At 45.1% G+C, this 23,516-nt stretch overlaps 1 protein-coding gene across 3 annotated transcripts in view; it reads left to right on the top strand.

Moving 5' to 3' along the window:
- CACNA2D2 (calcium voltage-gated channel auxiliary subunit alpha2delta 2) overlaps nucleotides 1–23,516 on the top strand; it is a 638,569-nt gene that overhangs the window by 12,144 nt on the left and 602,909 nt on the right. For 2 of the 3 annotated variants that reach the window (XM_075072870.1, XM_075072869.1), the window contains exon 2: nucleotides 11,637–11,718. In XM_075072870.1, the coding sequence (XP_074928971.1) occupies nucleotides 11,637–11,718 (82 nt within the window). Of the gene's footprint in view, nucleotides 1–6,262; nucleotides 6,420–11,636; nucleotides 11,719–23,516 lie in introns of those variants that run through there. The other variant, XM_075072871.1, reaches the window with a different exon arrangement.

Genomic DNA, 23,516 nt, shown 5'->3' with positions numbered 1-23,516 from the left:
TATTAGATGACATGACAAGGTCAGGCAGTAAGTCAGTAGCAGATCTAGGAATAGAACTCAGGCCATATAATTCCCAGATATCTGCTCCTCCCAATGGACAAGGCACCTTCTCTTGAACTTGGTGCATCTCACTTTATATACTGATGTTCTATGAGTCGAGGCATGGCTAGGAGAGTTTGACCTCTGAGGAAGAATCCCTCTTTCCCTGTCTTGGGGTGGATGGGAATTGTCCTTGTGGAATCCAGACTCTGGGGGCCAGACTCTGGCAAGCGCCTTGGCACCAAAGCGAGGTGCTTAGTATATGCTTGTACAGGGCTGTTTCTCTGAGGAGTTGAGAGAAGAGTTGAAGGAATTGCTGCCAATTGCTCAACGTGCCATAACATGAAGTGTTTGAAAATTAAAGGGGTTCATTCTGCAGCATAATCCATAGTATGTGTGGCTGCTTGTGCTGTGGAAATTATGGCCAGGCAACTGTCCCAAGAAAGCGCTCTTTTAAAATTACAGTTTTGTGCTGACGGTGCACCAACTTCTGTCTGTCTGTATAAGGCTTGTGTATCTTGGCTCCTAAAGGTAAAACTAGCTCTTGGGGAAGCCTCAGCACAACTCCTCTCTCATTCCACAAATATTTACCCTTTAGCATGTCTCCCATGATCTCATCTGAACATTTCCAACTCAGGGTGGATGTGTGTGTTGGAGAGAGAGAATTCTAGAGGCCATTAGCCTGGGTAATTTACATGCTTCTTGAGCCTGTGCCTAGGGAAATATATTTCACAGGTAATTTCAAATCTCGTGGCGTGTGGAAGAAATCATTATTCTAAATAGAAGGAGGTTGATGATGTCATAAGACCCATCAAGAATGCCACATTAAAACTGGTTTTGTCTTCTAGGAAAAAAAAGCACAAAAAAACCCATCTGAATATTCTCTGCACAAGCTTTTGGGTTGCCTGCAAACAAGAATTTTGATTTCATAAATGAGTATTGGCAGCGAAAACAAAAAAAGTGAATTATCTTTGGTTCCCCGGTTTCTATTGTGCATGCATGTGTTCGGGTTGGTAAGCCCGGCAAGTGCCTTGGGGTGTCTCTGTCTGTGGGAGCATCCTTCCTTCTGATTTGATTGCTGCCTTCTTAAGTGGTATGTCTATGCTGCAAGTAAAAGTATGGCTACTTGTGCTAGCTTTAAGCTAGCTAGCATGGGTAACAACAGTAGTGTAGACGTAGTAGCATGGGCTTCAGAGCTGCCCAAGTGCAAGCACGCTGGGTACGTTTTCCAGTTGCTAGCACGTGCTGCCACATCTACACTATTGTTATGTGTACTTGCTAGATTAAAGTAAGCAGGGGTATGTCTGTCCAGGCTACAGGCTTAACTTCACTTGCAGTGTAAATGTACCCTTTTGAGGCTTGAGGACAGAATTGGGAGTCTGGAATTCCTGGGTTCTAGTCCTGGCTCTGCCTTTGACTGGCTCTGTGAACACGGGCAAGTTACTTAACCTCTGTGCCTCAGTGTTCCCTCTCTGTAAAAATGGCAAGAATAATCACCTGTGTATTATGAGGATGGCCTAGTTAATGCTGAACAGCTCTGTAACAAGATCGTCCAATGGCGTTTCCTTTGTAAATGTCACTCAGCCAGAGTCCTTAAGCAGTCCCAGAGGGGGTCTGCCAGATCAGAATTGAGGCAGGGCTGTGGTTGCATCACCTGTTTAATACTGCTGAGGTGTTTCGGGAAGCAGACGCAACTTTACCTTTTTTCCCTGCCTTTTCCCCTTCCTCCTTCACCGTGCCTAAGCTCTAAAATGTACAGAAGAGTGGCTTCTGTAAAAGAAAGGACCAGCTGTAGCACTGATCTAGTTCTTCCCCAGGCCTCGTAGGGCAAGCTGGGTTTTGTGTTGTTGCTAAAGGAAATCTAGATTGTATTCAGTTGTGTTATGTGAGCCATGTGCTTGAAGTTGGGGGTCTGTGACCAGCTAATGCTGAAATTTGGCCCCTCATGTTATGCTTCACCGATGGGTGAGGTGGTATTGTGATAAAACCAGACACAGCTTTATGCTTCCAGAGTGTGCACCTTACACTGGTGCTGATTGGATCCAAAGGTACTGGAGGCAGCTCTTAGACATGAATCATAAAGCACTGAGATAATGGCATAAAGTGCAATCAATTAATTGTTAAAAGTGCTTTTTCTCCTCCTTTTCCCTTGAGTGCATTGCTGTAAAGGAACATACAACATGCAGCTTCTGGGAACGAGGTAGCCTGCATGTAAAAATGACAGGGTCCCGGATGTTTGGCTATCGAGAGATCCATTGAGTGTGCATCACTAAGTGCTTTATAATAACAATGATTATATCACCCTCTCTCTTCATGCCACTCCTGTTGTGGCCCGGGCAGGGCCGGTGCAAGGAAGTTTCGCCTAGGGCGCGAAACTTCCACCTTGCACCCCCCCGCCCCCAGCTAACCCCGCCCCCCCAAGGCAGCTAACTCAGCCCACCCCCGGGAGCCCTCCCCTCCGCAGCAAGCTACCCCCACCCCGCGACGCTAACCCTCTCCCCCCCGCCGCCGCCATGGCAGCTTAAACCTGCGTGGGAGATTCCCCTATCCCCCAACTGCAGCTACCCTGGTCCTGTGGGAGACTCTCCCACCCCGCCCCCACCCCCCCCCCCGCCGGCAGTAACACCTGCCTGGGAGGACTTTCCCCCTCTTCGCTCCCTCCCTCCCTCCCCCCCGCAGCTTAACACTGCCTGGGGAGACTTCCCCCCTTCCCCCACACCAGCAGCCAACCCTGCATGGAGAGCCCTCCTGCAGAAGCCAACCCTGCCTGAGTAGCCCGCCCCAGCTCACCTTGCTCCACCTCCTCCACTGAGCACATCGTAGCTGCTCTAATTCTCCTCCCTGCCCAGGCTTGCAGCGCTGATTGGAGGAGACTTGGAGCTGGGCTGTGTGCTCAGCGGAGGAGGCAGAGCGGAGGTGAGCTGGGGCGGGGAGCTGTTCCCCTGTGCGCCCCCCGCCCCTTCGTTATTGCGGGCAACCCTCTCCGCGCGCCCCCCAGCCAGCTCACCTCCACCTCCTCATCTGAGGGGGCTTTTAGGCGCCCCCAACCACTAGGTGCCCTAGGCGGCTGCCTAGTTTGCCTAAATGGTTGCACCGGCCCTGGGCCCGGGAATTCCTCAAGTGAAGTAATAGTGAGGAGAGGTTTTAACTAAATAAGTATCTAGTGAAAATGGTGCCCAGAAAACCCTAGAGACGTGTATATAATACTGTGCCAGTCTACTTCAACCAGCCTAGGAGAAGGTGGGTTAATGCAGTTAGAAGCAGAGGAGCAGTGGAAATGGTGTGGCTGAATGTTTCTCATATTCACAGGCCCTCGCAGAAGAGGTGAATGACCCCTTTGCTTGGCCAGGGGTGAAGTTGTAGATTCCAACTTACTTCAGGCCCAGCTCAGCACCAGCTAGCCATCAGGCTTACTGTAACTGAATATTATTGAACCTTTCAAGGTGGCCTGTGTTTTAAAGGCCTAATTAATCACTGCAGAGAGCCCAGTGTAGGTTAACTGAGACATTAGGGGGAATGATGTAGGGAGTGGCCCTGCGCATGCTAGGGTCAGGAAGGGGGACGCAACTGGTCTCTTTCAGTCCTACCGTCTGTGCTGCTTAATAGCTTTTCACTTTGGAATGTATTCCTTGCCATAAGTGGCTTGTGGTAAGATACTCCAGCACAGAGCAGTGATCCCCTTGGTGGGCTCTTTCTAGCCCGGAGTTGTGGCCGTACTTACAAATCCTGATTGCCATGAGCCCCATTATCTATTCAGCAGGGTCTGCCCCACACCCTGTAAACTAGACATTGTGGAAATGAGGACAAGTGTAAGCTCTGTTTAAAATCGTATTCCAACAGGCGGTGGAGGGTTGTTCCTTACAGTCTATTCCCCAATGTGTGGATCAGTCCAGTTTCCTAAATGAGCCAAGGCAGGGGACTTCTACCGTTTCTCTTAGGGGAGACTGTTTGCATACTCCAATATATTTTCTTCTCAAGAAGTTGTTTCTATGAGGTGTGGAGGATGTTTAGGTTCCTCCATTCTCCTAAGGGCCAATGACCTTCGTCATGTTGGGACTCTGCATAGAAAGGGTGGGAACACGGCGATACAGCCGCATTATATCTCTCTTGTGGTTTTTATCATCACATCACCAAGCAATGTCCAGGTACCAGGGTGCAAACATTCTGATGGTGAGATGCTGCAGAGGAAGTTGACTCTCAGAACATGGTTAGGAGATAATCTAGCATCCTTTGTCACCAGAGCCCAGACAAAGAGCATCTGAGTTCTTGCCAACTCTGGCTATGTCGGTCTGGTTGCTTTGCTAGTTCTCCAAGCTGTGGAGCATGTATTCTGGTCCCCAGCTGGGTGCTGGAATCCCATGAGCTGCTTCGTGGAAGCTGGGCCTGCTCTTCTTTAGGCAGCTTTGCTTTCCATCTGATGGTTATTTCCTGGAACAAGCGAGAACTGCAATGATCTCCCCCACCCCTCCCTGTCTGCCTCCCAAGAGAGCCATGAATTATACACAATAAACAAATAAACCAGTGTGTCTGTCATTACATCATAAAGTCAGTTAATTCATGCTGCTCGCAGAAGCTTTGCTAGACCTGTTCTCACCTTACACTGGGGGATGGGATCGCTTCAACCCCTCCATCCTCATCATGACTGAAAGACATTGTAGCAACTGAGAGAGCGGTGAAAGAGCTGAGATGCTGGTGGCACAGAGGGAAGTGTTAATATAAACCATTGTGCACCTAGCTGGTTGAATGGTGATGCATGGACGTTGTCAGTCACAAGGGCTTGATGGGGAGTGAAAATTACAAGAGGATTTGTTGGGTGAACTTCCTTTAGGCAATAAATAGTTTTATAAAACTGACACCTATTCCCTTATTTATTAAAGCAATATCTTGCAGCTCTTCAGTTCTGTTATAGGCTTTGAGTTCAAGGGTGTGGTTCCAATCTCACTGTAAAACAGTAGAAACTTCACCAACTTTTGTACAGTTACTCCTGATTTACACTAGTATAGGTGTGATCAAGGCTTTTGGAAAGGGGAGAGAGAGAGAGAGACTTGCTGTTTTGGCATTGTCTTAACTTCTCCGTGCCTTGGCTAAGGATAACCTGCCTTGTACCTCACCTGCATGATTCTGCTCTCACCTAAAAAACTGTAACCCAGTGTTGCTACAACATCAGACTCAGGCTCTGAGAGTCTGTGAGGCTTAGTTCTTTCATGGTTGAAAAGGACTTTGGGATCCTCAGGTGGAAGAACTGCAAAATAATGTTGCTAAAATTCCAGTGCCCTTCATGTGATGGCTGCATTTCCAAATTGTCACATAATGAAGAAACCCACTCTGAGATGGATAGTGACTGGTTTGGGGAGCCCCATGCTGCAATTGCCTTCCCCTCTGCCTCACTGTCTGCAAAAGAGATTTCCTGTGGTGTGCTTTGCTGGTTGTTGTTGTGTGTGTGTTTTTTTTGTTTGTTTGTTTTTTTTATTACCAGGGCTGTGGGAGTGTGTGAGAGTTGATGTGATAAAGGGATACATCAATCTTGTGGGGACCCTTCGCAGTACCATTAAGTATGGTATTTGGTACATTGGATAACTTAATTTCTCCTCTTTCTATTGGCCAATCATCTACAAACAGCATGATTTTCTCAAGCCTGTTTTTTAATTTATTCACTGAATTATCCTTTGGCCTCCAGCTTCTCTGGAAAAAAGCTGGTTGTGAGTATTTTGTATGCAAAGTTTGAAATTCAAGGTATTTTGACAGGATACATTGATCACATGGTATTGGTGGAGTGTAACTCTTAGATGGCAAACACTTGGGTTTTCAGGTTCAAAACTGATTTTTCAGGAATATTCTCTCATATTCCCTATAAAATTGGCTAGTTCTGTGAACATTCCTGCCAGTTATACTTGTTCACTAGACTATTTGTGGTTAACAAATGGAGCACAAATTAAAGTGTGTTTTGTTACAAAATGTAATCTAGTATTTGTGGCATTTTGTTCACATTATTTGCCCAGGTCTAGGTTGTGGGCCCATAAAGCCACCTCTGCAAATTATCCCTCTGATTTTTATTTACTTATTTATTAATTTTTACACTGTGATCTGGAGGACCCAGCTGAGGTCAAGGCCCCTCTGTGCTAGGTGTTGTGTACACATGCATTAAGAGACTGCCTGCTGCAATGAGCTGATAAGACTGAGTGGGAGGGGAAAACAAAGGCACAGAGAGGGGACGTGCGTGGCCGAGATGACGCAGCAGGTCAGCGGAAGAGTTGGGAATTCCAGTCCAGAGTTCTGTCTAGCAGACCATCTTATCTTCTTAATAGATCTTCCTTCCATTAGATTTCTGGAATTTCTCTGTCCATCCCCCTCCAAGGTGCTTTATTGTGGGGTGAAAGTGGGTGAGGAACATCTTGAGGTGTAGGGGTGTGTGTGTGAATGTATTTGTATATAAATATATATGCACGTGTGTATGAATTGTCTAGGTATTTTCTTGCCCTTATTCCTGATAAGCACCTGTGCACATACTTGAAATGACAGTATGGGAGGTTTGAAAATGACTGGCAGAGTGGCCAGCATTATCTGTGGCTGTTCCGTTACAAACCAGTACTTTCCAGACGTCCTGTTCAACAACAACAAATGTTGGGTCATATTTTTTTTTCTAGTCAGTAAATATTGGCTTATATAGGGCTTTCTCTTTCAGATATATAAGAAATAAGAATGCACACACGTGTGAAGGTAGTTGGAGAATTAAGAATTTTGAAGAATAAGCCAATTAAAAGGGAAAGTTCCTGCACAGCAAAAATTGGACAACACTATAATTAACCTTATTAAATAGCAATATTTAATAATGGGGGAGGGATAGCTCAATGGTTTGAGCATTGGCCTTCTAAACCCAGGGTTGTGAGTTCAATCCTTGAGGGGGCTCTTTAGGGATCTGGAGCAAAAATCTGGGGATTAGTCCTGCTTTGAGCAGGGGTTGGACTAGATAACTTCCTGAGGTCCCTTCCAACCCTGATATTCTATGATTTGGACATTGAATCAAAACATAGGAATCGGAGTGAAGCATTGTTGGCTGAACACACAGCATTGAGTGTGTACACTTGTACAAAATACTTTCTGTATAGCCCATTGAGCCCTGGGGGAGCATATCCTCTCAAAAAATTGTTTTTTCCCCTTGTCCTTTTACATTCTTGAGACCACAAACAAATGGAATTGACTTGGCTTGGTGACTTGCTTGTGAGTGAGAGCTGCTGTGCAGAAGACCAGCGCTAAGGAATTAGGGAGGGCTTGGGCCAAGGAAGGGGTGTTCCTTGACTCCATGGGAATTCTCATTCCCTTCCCAACAAATGCCCCCAGGAATGGTGGTGGTAGCAGCAGCAGCTCAGACATATTAACCAAAGTCTTCCATGGAGGTATGGGACCTTGAGAAGGGGGACTGGCTTATGTAAAATGGGGAACTTGCCCTGGGTCCAAACCAGGTATGTCTGGAATAGGAGAGCAGTCAGAAAGGAGATCCACTCCTTTTCTGAAGGAATGTATGTGCAGGTGCAAACTTCTCTGGCTCCCGTATAGCACAGGTTGGAGTCCAGCACTGGATGCATGTGCTAGTAAATATTTTTGAAGTGCTGCCTTTTTTTGTTTTTTGTTTTATCTCCTCTCTCTAAACAAAAAATCAAATATGCAGATTATGAAATCAATTAACATTTTTAAAGCTTCCTTTGAGGAGACAATGACAAAGGACGTTGCGTGTTTTGTTTTTTTTTAAAGATTTCTTTATATCCTTCTTACAAATCGTACAGCAGGTTTATAAATGGCGCAGATGGGGAGCGAGGGGAGCCACCAAACACACAACGTTTTTGTGTTTGAGTGCCAAGGGAACTCGAAATTACACATTGCATCCACACATGGTCAAGGGTCTCTTTCTGGCAGGGACTAAGGTAAGCTGTGCTGGGTAGTCATTAAACGGGGTGGAGAGTGGGACCATGAGACAGCCTCACTATGGTATGCTAGTGCCTCTCTAGTAACTTGCTCAGTGGTGACCCAAAACTTCTGTCTTTGGGATATCCTCCTCTCCCATATTAATTCACTGGAGAAGGATACTTCAGGCTGCTGCAGCTGGAATTAAATTCAGGAAAAGGCTTTAGCACACATGGGGCCTTGTGACTAGTAATGCATCTGTGTCAATAGTATCCCAGTAAGTGCAGCGGCCTTGCTGTTTGCTTTATATTTTATTTATAAATACCATTTCACAAGAGCGGTAAGACACTCTGGGCTAAGCGTTTCGAGGAACTATTGCTCCTTGAGCCCCGTAACGCCACCTGAGGCGTGGAATAATGGCCTAGAGATGCAATGACTGTCATGTCTTATTGCTTACAGCTTCCATACTAGAGTTGCTTCAAAGTAAAATCTCCATGTGCATAATGGCATATCAGTTTCTTTGCCCTTTTCATCCTTGCTCTAATCCCTTTCTGTAAAATTTCAAGTGGAGCAATCACAGAAGCAGCAGGTCAACTGAGATAGAATAGTAATATATATTTTTAATGGTACCTTCCTACTCAGCACATAGCAAGTGGTGGGTGAAGAGGTGATGCCAAATTCTAGGATGTGCCTGGCCTTGAACATTCCTGGTCACCAGAATCACTGGCCCCAAATGTTATAGTGCTGGCTGCATTTAGAAATCCATAGATACAAACCAGGTCTACACTACAAACTTTTGCTGGTATAGTAATGTCAGGCAATTATTTTTCTTTGACCATTCAGTACTGAGAGAAGCCCTGGTATAGTCAGTTATACTGGCAAAAAAGTTATTATGCAGGTATAGCCTGTTCTGTTCAGAGAACTGGCGTAAGCAGTCTTTTTTTTTTTTTTTTCTTTTTTTGCCCCTGTAAGCTGCATCCACACTAGGGGAGTTTGTTGGTATAACTATACTGGCAAACCTTCTGTAGTGTAAGCCAGTGGTTCTCAACCTTTCCAAACTAATGTACCCCTTTCAGGAGTCTGATTTGTCTTGCATACCCCATGTTTCACTTCACTTAAAAACTACTTGCTTACAAAATTAGAACAAAAATGTAAGTCTTACAAAACAATATTACTGAAAAATTGCTTACTTTCTCATTTTTACCATATAATGATAAAAAAAAAAATCATGACCTCCTAGGTTAAGAAACACTGATATGGTATTTAGAGCAGTATAAACAAGTCATTGTCTGTATGAAATTTTAGTTTTTACTGCCTTTTCTAGGCTTTTCATTTAGCCCATTGAAAAACTAGGCAAACATCTAGATGAGTTGCCGTACCTCCTGGGGGTACATATGCCACTAGTGCAGGCTAGGCCAGAGATACTTGGATATGGAGATGATGTTCGTGGCTCCAGAGTTAAGGCTCAGTTGAATTTTACACTTGAATCAAAATTCCAACCTTTTTTCTTATGCATGGAAACATACTTTATCTCCTCCCCAAAATGACAGCACTTATTGTTTGGGCACAGAATGAATTTTCTGTGGATTTAAGTAACTCAGTTAATTCATTTGAGTTAAAACTAATTTGAAAATTAAGAAAATGAGCACCCCATGTCAGTTTGGTGTGTATGTCTTGAATGATATTAACAGAATAATGTAGATGCCTCAAACTTCCCATATAGTTAGAACTGTCTGAAATCTTGTGCCTTGATGGCACGTGAAGACATTTTTTCTTATTAAGGATTAATGGATACTGGACTAGATGGCTATAGGTTTCATCTGATATAGCAAGTCCAGTTGAGAGAGAGATGGGATGGACAGATGCGGTAGGTAGCTAGAATTCAGTGAAAGATGCCAGCTGTGTAAGCTCCTCGGAGGGCTTCTAGAACTTGACCCTCCACCTTTAAAACAGCTGTCCATGTGACTTTGCTCTCTGCTTCTCAGAGAAAATGTCTGCTGCTTTCTTGCCCATATGCTCCTCTGCCTGCCTTCCCCTCCTCTACCAAATTTCTGAGGGCAAAAATCAGAGCATCACCTGCTTTAGAACATTAGACCAGTTTAATCAGAGAGATGGGGTTTTCAGCATGATTAATTCTGTAAGCTTGGATTGTGCAGCTATACCAGCCTTCTGTTGGCAGCCTCCTGTGTAACGTTAACAATTGGCAAGAGCTCCACCTGCCTTAATAACATGGGTATCTGCCGGACTAGATTCCTGTCCTCCTTAGGTGCCTCCACTCCAGGTGTTTACAAGTGGTGCTTCTGCTCTAAAAGAAAAGCTGTGTGGTGGGAGGGGGGGAGAGGGGGTTTCATCTGGAATTTGTGCCTAAGGGAAATACATATTGGCCCTAGGCTGACAATCATTAGACTGTAAAATACAGTACTACAGTCCTCTCATAAGTTGGGTTTCCCCGTCTCCTGTCCTTGCAGAGAGGCTAGTTTGATTCAGTGGCAGAGGGGGGTGTGTGTGTGTGTGGCCCTGATCTGGGGGAATTTTCCTGGATTTAAAATTGTCCAAGGCCGATAGCTCTATTGCTTTCTGCCCTCTCCACTGCATGACCCTACTTGCTGTGAGGCTGGCGTCCTACTTTCCATTACTGGCCTCAGTTTCGTCTACTCCTCTTTGGCTCCTTTTTCTGATGCAGCACTTAAGAGATAAAAGGTGCCATGGGAATAGCACTGAAAATAATAATTGGGATGTAGACAAGCCAGCAGCACTTTTCCAGGCCAGGTGGGAGATTTGACATCTGCATGGCCAGGAATTAAAGAAGTCAGGGAAGCTCATTAGAAGCAGAGGAGGATTAAAAGCTGTGGATTTGAGGAGTTTAGTTGTTGTTACAACTAAAAATACATTTGGGGGGGGTGGAGGGGCAGGGTATGGAGTGTGCTGTGGGCAAATGCAGGCTTGCCAGCAATGGGAACTCTTGCCATAAAGTCATCTGTAGGAATGACATGGTGTAATCCATGCTGCAGCTTCCCATCCTATTCTGGTCAAGTAACCCAAGAGGCAGCTTTGCCAATAACTTCTTCTCAGACCTGGCAGCACCACCTCTTATGGGAGTGAGAAATATTGGGGCTGCTTATTAGCTGAGCCCTGGGATTCCTGATCCAATATTAGGCTCCCAAGTGTGTCAAATGCTGTCTTGTGGCCTTGCAACCATACAAATTAACATCGGAAAAGCCCTGTTATAGCCTGGAGTCCATTCCCTAGCTGGGGCAGGGCATAGTCCCCTGCCAGAAGACATGGCTGATCCTGAACTGGGTCTATGGATGCTCTTGGCCCAACAGGCCTGCCAGAGCAATAAGGTGTTGTCGATAGTAAAAGCCAAGCACTGAATCACCCAGGCCTTGAATAGTCCCTTTGGGGTTGCAAGATTCTGTCTCTCCTGCTTAGTAAAAGGACGAAAAGAGGCACTTTGCAATTTCTGTTTTGCCTACTCACCCCTTCCCCTTTCCTTTATGTGTAAACTTAAAAGTCCTGAAGCCCCAGCCATAACTCTGAGGACAGACGTTCTTGATGTTCTGCCCACATGTGGCACTGCAAAAACTGAGTGCAGTAAACTTGGCTGTGGGCACTGATTTCCGTCCTCCGTCTTCGATTATCCTGCTGATCTAAGTGTCAGGGCTTTGACTCTGTGCGTCTCTCTCCCTGTCTTGCAGGATGCAGTACTGGACCAGAAGGCTGGAGCAGGAGATTGATGGAGTGATGAGGCTATTTGGTGGTGTCCAGCAGCTCAGAGGGGTAAGCTGTCTCTCTTGCCCTCTGTTTCCTTCCTTGTGGCACTGAGCAGGTCTCCTGTTCTAGAGACGCTGCCTGCGTGAATGCTTGTAATAAGTCACCGTCTCTCTGTGTGCAGGGTCGTGGCTGCCTGTGCCTCTGGTTGCTAGTCAATGTGATGCATTTATCAAGTGTTCATGTGTGTTTTGTAGCCATCTACCTGGATTTCTGTATGGCTGCACATTACTGTTTTCTCACACTTTGTTGTGTTCTTTCCCTGTACTGCACAGCATACACACACTAAATCCAGCTGCTTGTGCTGCCAAGGAGAGACAGTGCTCATATTCGCCTTGTAAGTTTAAACTCTCACTCTTAAAACAGGCTGCATTCAGAGAATAATCTGAGTAGCTGGTTTGTGCCTAAATAACGTAATGAAACGTGGTGATCTTTAGTTGGCGAATAACAATCTGCTTCCCCGTGTACAGGTGTTCACAAATAAAACACTATCGCAGAGGCCCCTGTTTCGTCACCCTTCTGTTCCTCATTGTCCAGCTAAGCGGTGAAGCCAGGGACTGAATGGTCTGTGGCAGCAGAACTCCTACCTTGTTCCTGGAAGTGATTCCTCAGAGTCTGAGTTGGGGTCGTGAAAGGGAAGCCTGCCCTATTTCTGCCCATGCTATACTGGCACTATGGGGAGGAAGAGAGAGAGAGAGAGAGAGAGAGAGAGAGGACTTCAGCCTCCGGGGCCTCCTTTCCATTCTTTTCCCAACACTTCCATCCTCACCTTATTAGTTATTTTAAATGGAATAATCTGAAATAAATATTGGAACACTGGAGGTGTGAGGATCCTAAAGACATCAGGCTCTTGCAGCATGCTAGAGATATTGCTCCACCACTACAAAGCAATATGTAGTATATTTCTGTGTCTGATTCTTTCTTTTACACTGGTTCAAAACAGGTGCAACTCCTTTGTTTTGACAGCAGTTACTCTAGTTTCCTACCATTGACTTTGGCCTTGTCTAAATACAGAAGTTGCACTGATTTAACTTTAAATTGTTTGTTTTTTAAAAGGATTGAGTTAAACAGGTTCTTCATGTGGTTTATTTTAGGCTAGCTTAAGTCGCTACTATTTGACTTAGGCTAAATGGATATAGACTCATAGGTCAGAAGGGACCAATATGATCATCTAGTCTGACCTCCTGCACAAGGCAGGCCACAAAACCCTACCCATACACATTTATGACAACCCCTAACCATGACTGAGTTATTGAAATCCTCAAAATTGTGATTTGAAGACCTCAAGCTGCAGAGAATCCACCAGCAAGCGACTCATGCCCCACGCTCCTTCTTAAACATGGGACACCAGAACTGCACACAATATTCCAGGTGGGGTCTCACCAGCGCCGTATATAACGGCACTAACACCTCCTTCTCCTTGCTGGAAATACCTCGCCTGATGCATCCTAAAACCGCATTTGCTTTTTTACACAGCCATATCACATTGGCGGCTCATAGTCATCCTGCTATCAACCAAATACCCCAAGGTCCTTCTCCTCCCTCCGTCGCTTCCAACTGATGAACGTCCCCAACGTATATCTAAACATTCTTATTATTAATCCCTAAGTGTGCATTGACCTTGCACTTTTCACTATTATATTTCATCCTATTACTATTACTCCAGTTTACAAGGTGGTCCAGATCTTCCTGAATAGTATCCCGCGTCCTTCTCCGTGTTAGCAATACCCCCCAGCTGTCGTGTCATCCGCAAACTTTATTAGCACATTCCCGCTCTTTGTGCCAGGTCAGTAACAAAAAGGTTAAATAAGATCGGTCCCAAAACCGATCCTTGAGGGACTCCACTAGTAACCTCCTTCCAGCCTTGACAATTCACCCTTCAGTACGACCCGCTGGAGTCTTCCCTTTAACCAGTTCTTATCCACTTACAACTTTCATATTCATCCCCATCTTTTCCAATTTAACTAATACAGTTCCCCATGCGGAACCGTGTCAAACGCCCTTACTGAAATCGAGGTAAATTAGATCTACCCGCATTTCCTTTATCTAACAGTAAATCCGTCACCCTTCTCAAAGAAGGAGATCAGGTTGGTTTGGCACGATCTACCTTTAGTAAATCCATGTTGCAATTGTCCCAATTACCATTGACCTCAATGTCCTTAACTACTTTCTCCCTTAAAATTTTTTCCAAGACCTTACACACTACAGACGTCAAGCTAACAGGCCTATAATTACCCGGATCACTTTTATTCCCTTTCTTAAAAATAGGAACTACGTTAGCAATTCTCCAGTCGTACGGTACAACCCCGTACAAATGAAGGTTTATATTCATTTAAGAGCAACCACATCACCTTTTGACTCAGTTTAAGTAAATAAGTTTTAAAATCATGCCGCTAGTTAAATTGAGGCAACTTTGTGTATAGACAAGCTCTTGGATCAGAACTAGGCTCTTGGTGTTGAGCTACCAGCACATCCTGTATAGGATTAGACATCTATATGGTTGGTTTTGTGTGTGCGTGTGTAGACATAATGGACAACATGCTCTTCAGAAGAGCACCTGGGAAGGACCACTACTTAGTTATGCATCTGCGACTGCGCCTTCATATAATGTTGTTGTTCTCCTTTTGCATTTTGCTCCCATGCACGTTAAATAAGTGCATCGGAGTCCAAAATGAAATAATCTTCTGTAATACCAACATTAAGTTGCACTCTACTTTATCAGCCCTTGTTTCCCATTGGCTAGTCAGTAAATTGCAGGTAAGGGTGATCACTTCCTTCTGTTTAATTATTCATGTGGCATAGGGTTCCCCAAGCTGTAATTGAATAGCACAGGATCGGTTGAAATCAGATAGGATTAACGTGAAGCAGAAAGAGAATTTTTATACACTGTTCTTATATCTGGTGACTGCACAAGCAAGTGGCGGGCTACTGACAACTTTTAAGATCGCCCTACTGAATGTCTTGTAATCATAAAAGAATAGCCAAGGTTATCTATGGACCAACAAATGGGGGACCTGGTATGGTGCTTAAGGATTGATTTCATAAGCAGAATTTAAAATTAATGACACCTACTTTAGAGGGCAGATCCCCAGCTGGTGCACATTGGCAGAACTTCATTGACTTTAAACCTAGCTGCATTTCATCCCAAAGAGCTTTACAAACTGTACGCACATACAGCACTGTTGCCCACCAGTCCATCTGGGATGCAGTGTGGCAGCTGTTTAACAGCACAGAGCAGTTTAGGACAGAAAGTGAAAACGGAGTACTGTATCTTGTTGGGGATATTTAGGGAGCAGGAGCACATAATTGTTTAAAGTTAGGGACTGACTAATGCTCCCTCTCTTGCGAAAAGTGCCATCTGGACAGGGCCTTGGGTTTGTGTCTGATCTGAAAGACACAACCTCTAGCAAAACACCACTCTAAACATCACAAAGGCACTTTGGTTTGGGACTGACTCAGACAACAAGAGCATCAGCTGAATCACCATGAGCAGAGGGGAGAATGGAATACAACTTTGTGAGAAGCTATGGAAACTGAAGCTTGCATCTAAATGGACATGTCTTATTGGGGCTTGTGAAAAAGGATGATTATGAGGCAGATGTAAGTCTTTGTGAGACAGGTGGGGGAAAGAATGATGGAATGAGTGCTGCTTTCAGTATTAGAGACTGGTTATGCTGTCTTCTGAGTGTGGGAAATCTGGAAACCAAAAGCAGAAAGAGAGAAAATGTGAGGTTGGAGGTAATGGGGGTTATTTCCAGCTTTGGATCTGATTTGTTGTAGCTGTGCAAGGGGCTGAACCAAACAGGTGTTTGTCTAACCTGCTTTTAAAAACCTCCAATGACAGAGGTTCCACAACCCCCCTGGGCAATTTATTGGAGTGCTTAACTACCCTGACAAGAAGTTTTTCCTAATGTCCAACCTAAACCTCCCTTGCTGCAATTTAAGCCCATTGCTGCTTATCCTATCCTGAACAATTTTTCTCCCTCTTCCTTGTAATACCCTTTTATGTATTGAAAACTGTCCCCTCTCAGTCTTCTCTTCTCCAGACTAAACAAGCCCAGTTTTTTCAATCTATCCTCATAAGTAATGTTTTCTAGACCTTTCATTATTTTTGTTGTTCTCCTCTGGACTTTCTCGAATTTGTCAACATCTTTCCTAAAATGTTGTTGTGCCCAGAACTAGACACAATACTCCAGTAGAGGCTGTATCAGCGTAGAGTAGAGCAGAAGAATTACTACTTGTCTTGCTTACAACATTCCTGCTAATACATGCCAGAATGATGTTCAGATTTTTTTTCCTAACAGTGTTACTCTGACTCATATTTAGCATGACCCCCAGATCCCATCCTGCAGTACTCCTTCCTAGGGAGTCATTTCCCATTTTATATGTGTCAGCTGATTGTTCCTTCCCAAGTGGAGTCCTTTGCATTTTGTCCTAATTGAATTTCATCCTGTTTTCTTCAGACCATTTCTCCAGTTTATCTAGTTCATGTTGAATTTTAGTTCTATCTTCCAAAGCACTTGCATCCCTTCCCAGCTTGGTATCGTCTGCAGACTTTATAAGTGTATTCCCTCTATACTACTATCTAAATAGTTGATGAAGATATTGAACAGAACCAGGCCCAGAACTGATCCCTGCGGGACCCCACTTGATATGCCCTTCCAGCTTGGCTGTGAACCACAGGTAACTACTCTCTGGGAATGGTTTCTCAACCAGTTATGCACCCACCTTATAGTAGCTCCATCTCAGTTGTATTTCCCTAGTTTGTTTATGAGACTGCCATGCAGGACAGTATCAAAAGCCTTATTAAAGTCAGGATATACCACATCTACTGCTTCCCCTCCATCCACAAGGCTTGTTACCCTGTCACAGAAAGCTATTAGGTTTATTTGACACAATTTATTCTTGACAAATCTATGCTGACTGTTACTTATCACCTTATCTGCTAGCTGTTTGCAGATTATTTGCTCCATTATCTTTCTGCATCTCTTTCCTCAATGCACACATCTTTCCAGGTTCTGTAAGTGCCATGGTATGGGTAGGTTTAGGGACTGTAGCATGTACCTGACGTATATGCATTTTAAGCAAATTTATACCTGTAAACAACTAGTGCACATGCTGGTTGTTCCCCTCTCCCCCAGACTTTGTGTGTTGTTTTTCATAGCAGGGAATCAGGAACTAACAATGAGTGTTCTTGCGGGTTCTAGCTCTGTGTGTGTATGTTCTAGCTCTGTCTGCATTTCCCAAGTTAGATTGCAGATTCATGGAGCCAGGGACTCTTTCTTTGTAAATTTATGTACAGCACCTAGCACAGCAGGAGCCCTGATTGGGACCTGAAATATTATGTGGATCTAAATTTGGTGATTCATGCCCCTGGCTCCTCATGGGGTATTGGAGAAAACTGCTGTTCAAGCAGAAGCTGCAGTCCAGATCCATGAACCCCTGCCAGCATACATTCTGGGTCCTGCTGTCATCTCTCACAGGTTTATGGAGAGAGCAAGTGCTGGGGAAGGGGCTGCTCCAGAAATGGATCTTCAATCCAGGCCTGACTATACCCAGTAAATAACAATAATAGAAATTCCCTCCTCAGCTTTGTCAGGGTTATTTATTTATATTTTTTGGTTGCTGTGAAAGGATGTGGGACTGAAACCTCATAACTGTTTTGGCCTATGAGGCATGAAATTTATTGTCAGAAAGCTGGTCTCTGGGAACATAATAGTGCTGAATACTTTATTCTGCCCACCTGAGAAGAACTTTTTTTAAATTTTAACTGTTAAGTCATTTCCTGGAGTTGGCATAGAAAATGTCAGATGCCCTGTTTCCTCCTCTCCTGAAGCCTGAAGATAAGTCATCTTGCGCGCCTCTTTGATGGATGTTTTTTGAGTTTGCGCCACTTCAGATGCATTTTTGTTTTTGTAAATTGTTTTTTCTTTGCAGTCATAAGAGTGATAGAGGCCTCGGTTGCAGTGGGGTGGCATGCCAGAGTGCTGGCTTTTCATCTCCGAGATAAAGGTTCAGCATTCCCCTAAGGGTCTGATCCTGTGTGGGACTATATGTGCTTAAGTGTTTTTTCAGGGTTGGAGCTTCACATGTGGCCTCATCTGCTTAATCCAGTGGCCAGGGATACCAATGGTTAAACCCTTATTGACTTCAGTGGTGCAGGATCAGGCTCTGTATTGGTTTGTTCCAGATGTGACTTCAGAGACAAAACCTGTGTTTCTCAAGGGTTTGGCATGGTTTTTCCCTCCCATCCAAAACCGTGGTCTTGGTCACCTGAGCCAGCTTCTCCATGAATCCTTTCAAATTTGACTCTGTCCAGTGTAGTGGAGTATTCATTTGATATAATTAACCAGTTTAAAATACACATTTTTCTGTTTAAAATAAGGTATATTTTATTCCCAAACATAACTCCTGGTCTTCTTTTGTGTTTGCTTTGTTAGTAACTTTAGAATATTTCCCCCTGGTCACACCAGTCCTCTCAGCATTTTTGCAGGACAGGTAATGTAATACTGACATTGTATGCTGTCATGTCCCTAAAATTCTAACTCTTTTCCCATGTTTTAGTGTGGTCATAAACTACCAGGTTTAGTCAGAAAGTGACCGTGCATTTGCAATTTCCTGTTGTAGTCTGTCTTCACATCACAAAAAGCACCACAGAGTTTGGTGCTATGCTCAAGAGACCCAGGACTAGAATAGCAGCAGGTCCTGCAGGCAGGATTGAGGTACATTGGCAGAGGTGTGCATGTGTGTGTGCCTCTTAGGGAGGGCAGGGCTGGAGTAGCAGCGGGGCTGTGGGTTGGGATTGAAGGGCATTGATGGGACTGTGTAGAGGGTGGGGCTGAAGGTTAGTGGCATTGGCAGAGCTGTGGGAGAGGACTAGAATCAGAGGGGTTGTGGCTCGGGATTGAGGGGCTGTCTGCTGGTAGTCAGGGTTGATTTGAGGTACCTCAGCAGGTCTCTGTTTGTCGCTCTGGTACATTACATAGAGCTTGTTTGCATCGTGCTTGACTCATGTAGTGCTATTAGTACCCTGGGTTCACAATAAGAAATTCGTAAATTTTAAATGTAAAAGTCAGAGGAACTCATATCACAGACTTGAGGCAGGCACAGTGCCTGCAGGTGCTGTGTAAACTCCCTCCTGCCAATGCAGTTCAGTCCTGACCTGCGGTGCTCTCCTGCAATTCCTGTCATGGGACGTCTCTCACAAATCTGGCAACGCACCTCGATATTGGCCTGCATTACAGTCTTGCATTTGCGCTGCCTGACCTTTTGTGAGCAACTGCAAATTGTGCAGGGTTTATTTTTTGTGAAGCCGATGAGACTGCCAGGTTCTTCTCAATTGTTAACTAAACTGCATGTGACCCCAAGTTTCCAAATATGAAAGGCTGGTGCCTCTAACCAGTGTCATCTGCCCCCCTTACCTCTCCCCAGCACCTTCACCCTCAGAGTAATGGCCTTGATCCTCTGCTTCAGTCCTCACAGCCAGGTGAAGAAAAACCCAGCTGTAGAGTTGCAACTGTTAGGATCCCTTTGCTTGCCTGCCACCATGGGGCATGCCACAGGGACAGGCAGAAAGGCTGACCCCGGGGACATTGTGCTCCGAAGATCTTCGTGTCGGTGTTTACTCTGACAGGTGGGGGTTAGCAGTGAGGCACTGTGGGACAGGCAGAGTAGAGCAGGTGTAGGATCCCTCCCTGCCTCCCATCTCTGCAATTGGCTGGATCAAGCTGACAATCCCCTCTCGAATCCAGCAGCCTGCCTCTGCCACCCTCTCCAGAGAAGTAGGTCGTGGTGACTGGCTCAGCCCTGCGTCCTTTTCATCCAGCACCAGCTTGCTGCCTGCAGATCATGCTGCCCTTTTGTCTCCTAATGGTAATGAGGAAACACCCAGTCTATAAAGGTCCAGATGGCCTGAAAAGCTGAACCGTCAGCTGGGTGTGAGGAGCAGCTTGTTGGCAGAGCTCGGCAGGCGGCTGCCCTCCAACCCATTGGTGCTTGATCCTCCTCTACAGGTGTCACTGCAATGTTGGGGAAAGCAGAGACTGAACAGGGTGCATGGGGGAGGGCGTGAGTTTAAAGCCATGCCGATCCCCTGGAGGGCTTCCTCTATTTACGGACAATCCCATGGTGGCGGGTGTGCCATTCTGGATTTAGCGTTCCTCCCTCGAAGGCTCTGCTGAGCACCGTGGAGCGGAGAGATGGCTCCAGTCTCTCCTAAACTGACATCTAATTTTTCTTCAGTGGCTTTTTTGTTTGACTGCATCAGGACTTTCACTTCTTGTTGTGCTCTGCTTTCCCAACTCTTTACCTTTACGTGACAGTCTGACACCCCTGCTTGCCTGGAAGTTCTCTTATTTGTTAATATTGGGGGTTTGTAGAAGTGAGGGACTTGAGCACTGGCTGGGGAGAGGGGGTAGTGTGGCCAGATATTGTGCAAGCGTTGCCAGCACCACCTGCTGTATGAATTCCACATGTCCATACATCTCTGCTTGTGCACATTGGTCCTGGCCTCTTCGTGAGCTGAGACCTACCTTCCCACCAAATTGTCGGAGTTGGCTGTACGCCAGTGAGGATTGTGTATTTTAAAGTCTTTGTTCTGAGCAAAGATTTGGATTTGGGTCTGCAGAGCTGAAGGGTGAGTGCATGAACCCACTGTAGCTCCTGCCTTTGTCCTTCTAATGTCTCTCTGCAACCTGCTGCTTTTCACCCTTCTGTGTTGTTGCAGCCCCTATACAAATGTTGATAAAGAACCAGAGATTTTTTTTTTAATGACGTCAGTGGATGAGAAGCACCTTTGTGAGGGTAGTGCCAGTGTGTTTCTGTTCGGTCTTCTCATGATAACGATACAGGTAACTGTGAGAATTGCATGTACTGGATGATGCTTTTTGTAGCTGGATATTGTTACCTGTTTGTGAGCCTGAATGGTAATGTGTCTGGGGCAGGGGGCTGTGGAACGGATCCGTCTTCTGCCTTGGGGATGATGGAGCATTGCTTTGCTTGCCTTAATTTCCTTTTGGGTGAGAAGGACTCTCCCTGGGAATTCAGGGGGTAGTGGTAAGGATTTGAACAGTGTCCAGAGTGTTAGTAAAAATGAACTGGTATTACAGTAGGGCTCCATTGTGCTAGGAGCAGTATAGACACTTACTGAGAGACAGTCCCAGCCCCAGTGAGCTTGCAGTCTAAATAGACAAGACGACCGTGGGTGGAAGGGGAAACAGAGAAATGCACATGGGGGACATCACTTAGCCAAGGTCTTATATCAGATGAGTGGCAGCGCTGGGAAGAGAACCCAAGTGTCCTGACTCGCAGTTGAGTGCTCTAGCCATTAGACTATGCTTTAAAACCATCCCTTGGTGATGGGGAAGGGGTTGGTCTTGCCCATCTTAAAAGCCAGAATCTATCCTGAGCGTGCTGAGGTGTGTTTAACTATGGAGGGTTCCTAGGGACTGGATTGTAGCTAGAGCCCATAGAAGGAATTGTTGTTGGAGTCAAAATCCTGAGCAGTAACTCTGCTGCCCATGTTGTGGGTGCATTGTGCTCTGTGCTGAGAAAGGAGGTGGGGTTCTGACTAATTTCCACCCCCTTCCTTCCCACCTTCACACAGCTAGCTTCCCAGGAGGTGCTTGCCAGGAATAGGGACTGTGCATCCTGGTGCAATGCTCGCCAGCCTATGCTGATACCCAGCTCCCTACTTCTGTTGCCCCACCTATAGGAAGCAAGGTTCATGTGTTGTCTATTTAAGCTGGTACTCAACATCCTTTTCCCCCCATGCATGCACACACTGCTTCCAAATGCCATTGCTCTGCCCTCTCCTGCTCCTCTTGTTTGGGGAGGTGAAGTGTGCAATGCCAGATAAACACATTCCAGTTTATTTTAATCTGCCCATGCCGTTCAACAGCTTCAGCTGTCTGCTCAACACTGAGTGCAAAGCTGACTATGTGTTACTGAGTGGGAGTGTTTTAATGTTCCCCTCGCAGCAGCTTAGCGGGGTGGGTGCCTTCCTGTGCCACCCTTTAGCAGGGTCTGTACAAGTGACTCCTTCTGGCAGCCTCCTCCTCTTCACCCTTCCTCTCCACTTAAAGTGTGTTGCATCCATCCTAAGAGCTGTCAGGGAAACATATGCTCCAGCTTTAATTCATTTTCATAATGAGGCTAATATGTATGAATAATTCATAGAGGATAGCTGCATGTGGATGTTCACTCCGTGGCATTTGCACCCCTTGTTAAATCCCTTCCAGTGGGTGGTGCAAACCCAGTGAGGAGGTTGGAAGGGGTGAATATGTACAGCAGATTGCAGCCCAGTTGACTTGGTGGATACAGGAGCTCTTCTCTGAGAAAGGGAGAAACACCTCTTTTAGCGGGTGGGGGGAGCCCAGCACATTACAATAAAGGGGCGAAGCAGCCTAGAAGTCTCACATGTTAGGCTAGAAACTTGTTTCTTTTAGTGGGAAGCTGTGAATTTAAAATACTCCGCAATATTTTGAAGTGAAGGTGGGGAAGTGAAGGTGTGCCCTCTAGCTCTTCTGATTATTATTATTTATTTTTGTAGAGGCCTTGGTAAAACTTGATTTTGTTCCTGGGCTGATACATTTTCTCTAGTCATCTGCCCTTTGCCAATGGGACTGATCATGGAAACATGAATATTTATCCTCCCTGCCTTTAAAAAAAAATAGTTTGGGAAAGATTCCCCAGTTTGCAGGCTCTGAACAGGGTAAAGAACATTCTGGTTTGTTTGTTCCATGAGCTGAGTGAGTGGAAGGCTGAGAGTCCCTGGAAATGCTTAGTAATAGGAGGATCTGATTGGTTGAACTATGGTGATTTATCTGACACTTTATCTCACTTGCAACAAATGAGATCACAAGCTGATTTCCTCAATTTAAAAAAAAAAAAGCACTCTTGGCTTTCTTCTGTGGTTTTTCCAGCCCAGAATCTCAATACACATTGCAAATATGAATGATTTTAGCCACACATCCTCCCTGTGGATCTATTACACATGGGGAAACTGAGGCAGATTGAATTGGCAAAGGCCATGCAGTGGAGTTGTGACAAAACCTGGCATCATCTCTGCTGGTAATGTGCTCTAGTCATTTGCCTGCACTCCTGCTCATTGTGTTAAAGTGTCTAAGGAGGTTAGACCCCATGTTCGAAAGAAGTCACTGTCCAGAAAAAGACACATTGTAACCAGAGCTGTGCAGAGGATGGAAGTTCCATTTTTATTTTTATTTTTTTGCAAAGGGTTTTATTAAGACTTTTTGAAATTTGGCTTTAATGCAAGTCAGAACAAAAACTGAACACTTTTTTTGAAATTCTCTGAAGGAAAATTCTGGGAGGAAAAGAGCTGTTGTGGGTCAGTCAAAATGTGTTCTGTTTATTTTTGTATTGTACTTTTGTATATATTATAATGCAAAACAGAAACTTTTTCAAAATAAATGCAATTTCAAAATGAAAGATCGAAATGTTTTGTTCCAGAAATGTCAAATCGGTATGTTTCACACTGGTGGAAGTTTTTTTTTTTTCCTGGTTTTCTTCCCAGTTTCATGAACTTTGTTTTTGATAGAACTAGACATTCTGCTGGAATATGGTCTTGTCAAAATTCCCCCAACCAGCTGTTGTAACACAGAGGGAAGTGGAGAAATCCTGAACCAAAATGTGACACATTGCACAAAGCCCAAATGCTAGAAAGATGAGTCAGTTTAGGTATGTCTGCTTTCTACTTACTCCAGGCTTCAGCATTAAAACCATCCAGTGAAACTCCAACACAACTTGTCAGTGAACATATCTTACAGACTGACCTGCCTCCCAGGGCT

Source organism: Chelonoidis abingdonii, chromosome 16 (assembly GCF_003597395.2).
Source record: "Chelonoidis abingdonii isolate Lonesome George chromosome 16, CheloAbing_2.0, whole genome shotgun sequence".
NCBI lineage: Eukaryota > Metazoa > Chordata > Testudines > Testudinidae > Chelonoidis > Chelonoidis abingdonii.
Note: the sequence above shows the minus strand (reverse complement) of the source record. Positions and strands in the feature narration are given on the sequence as shown.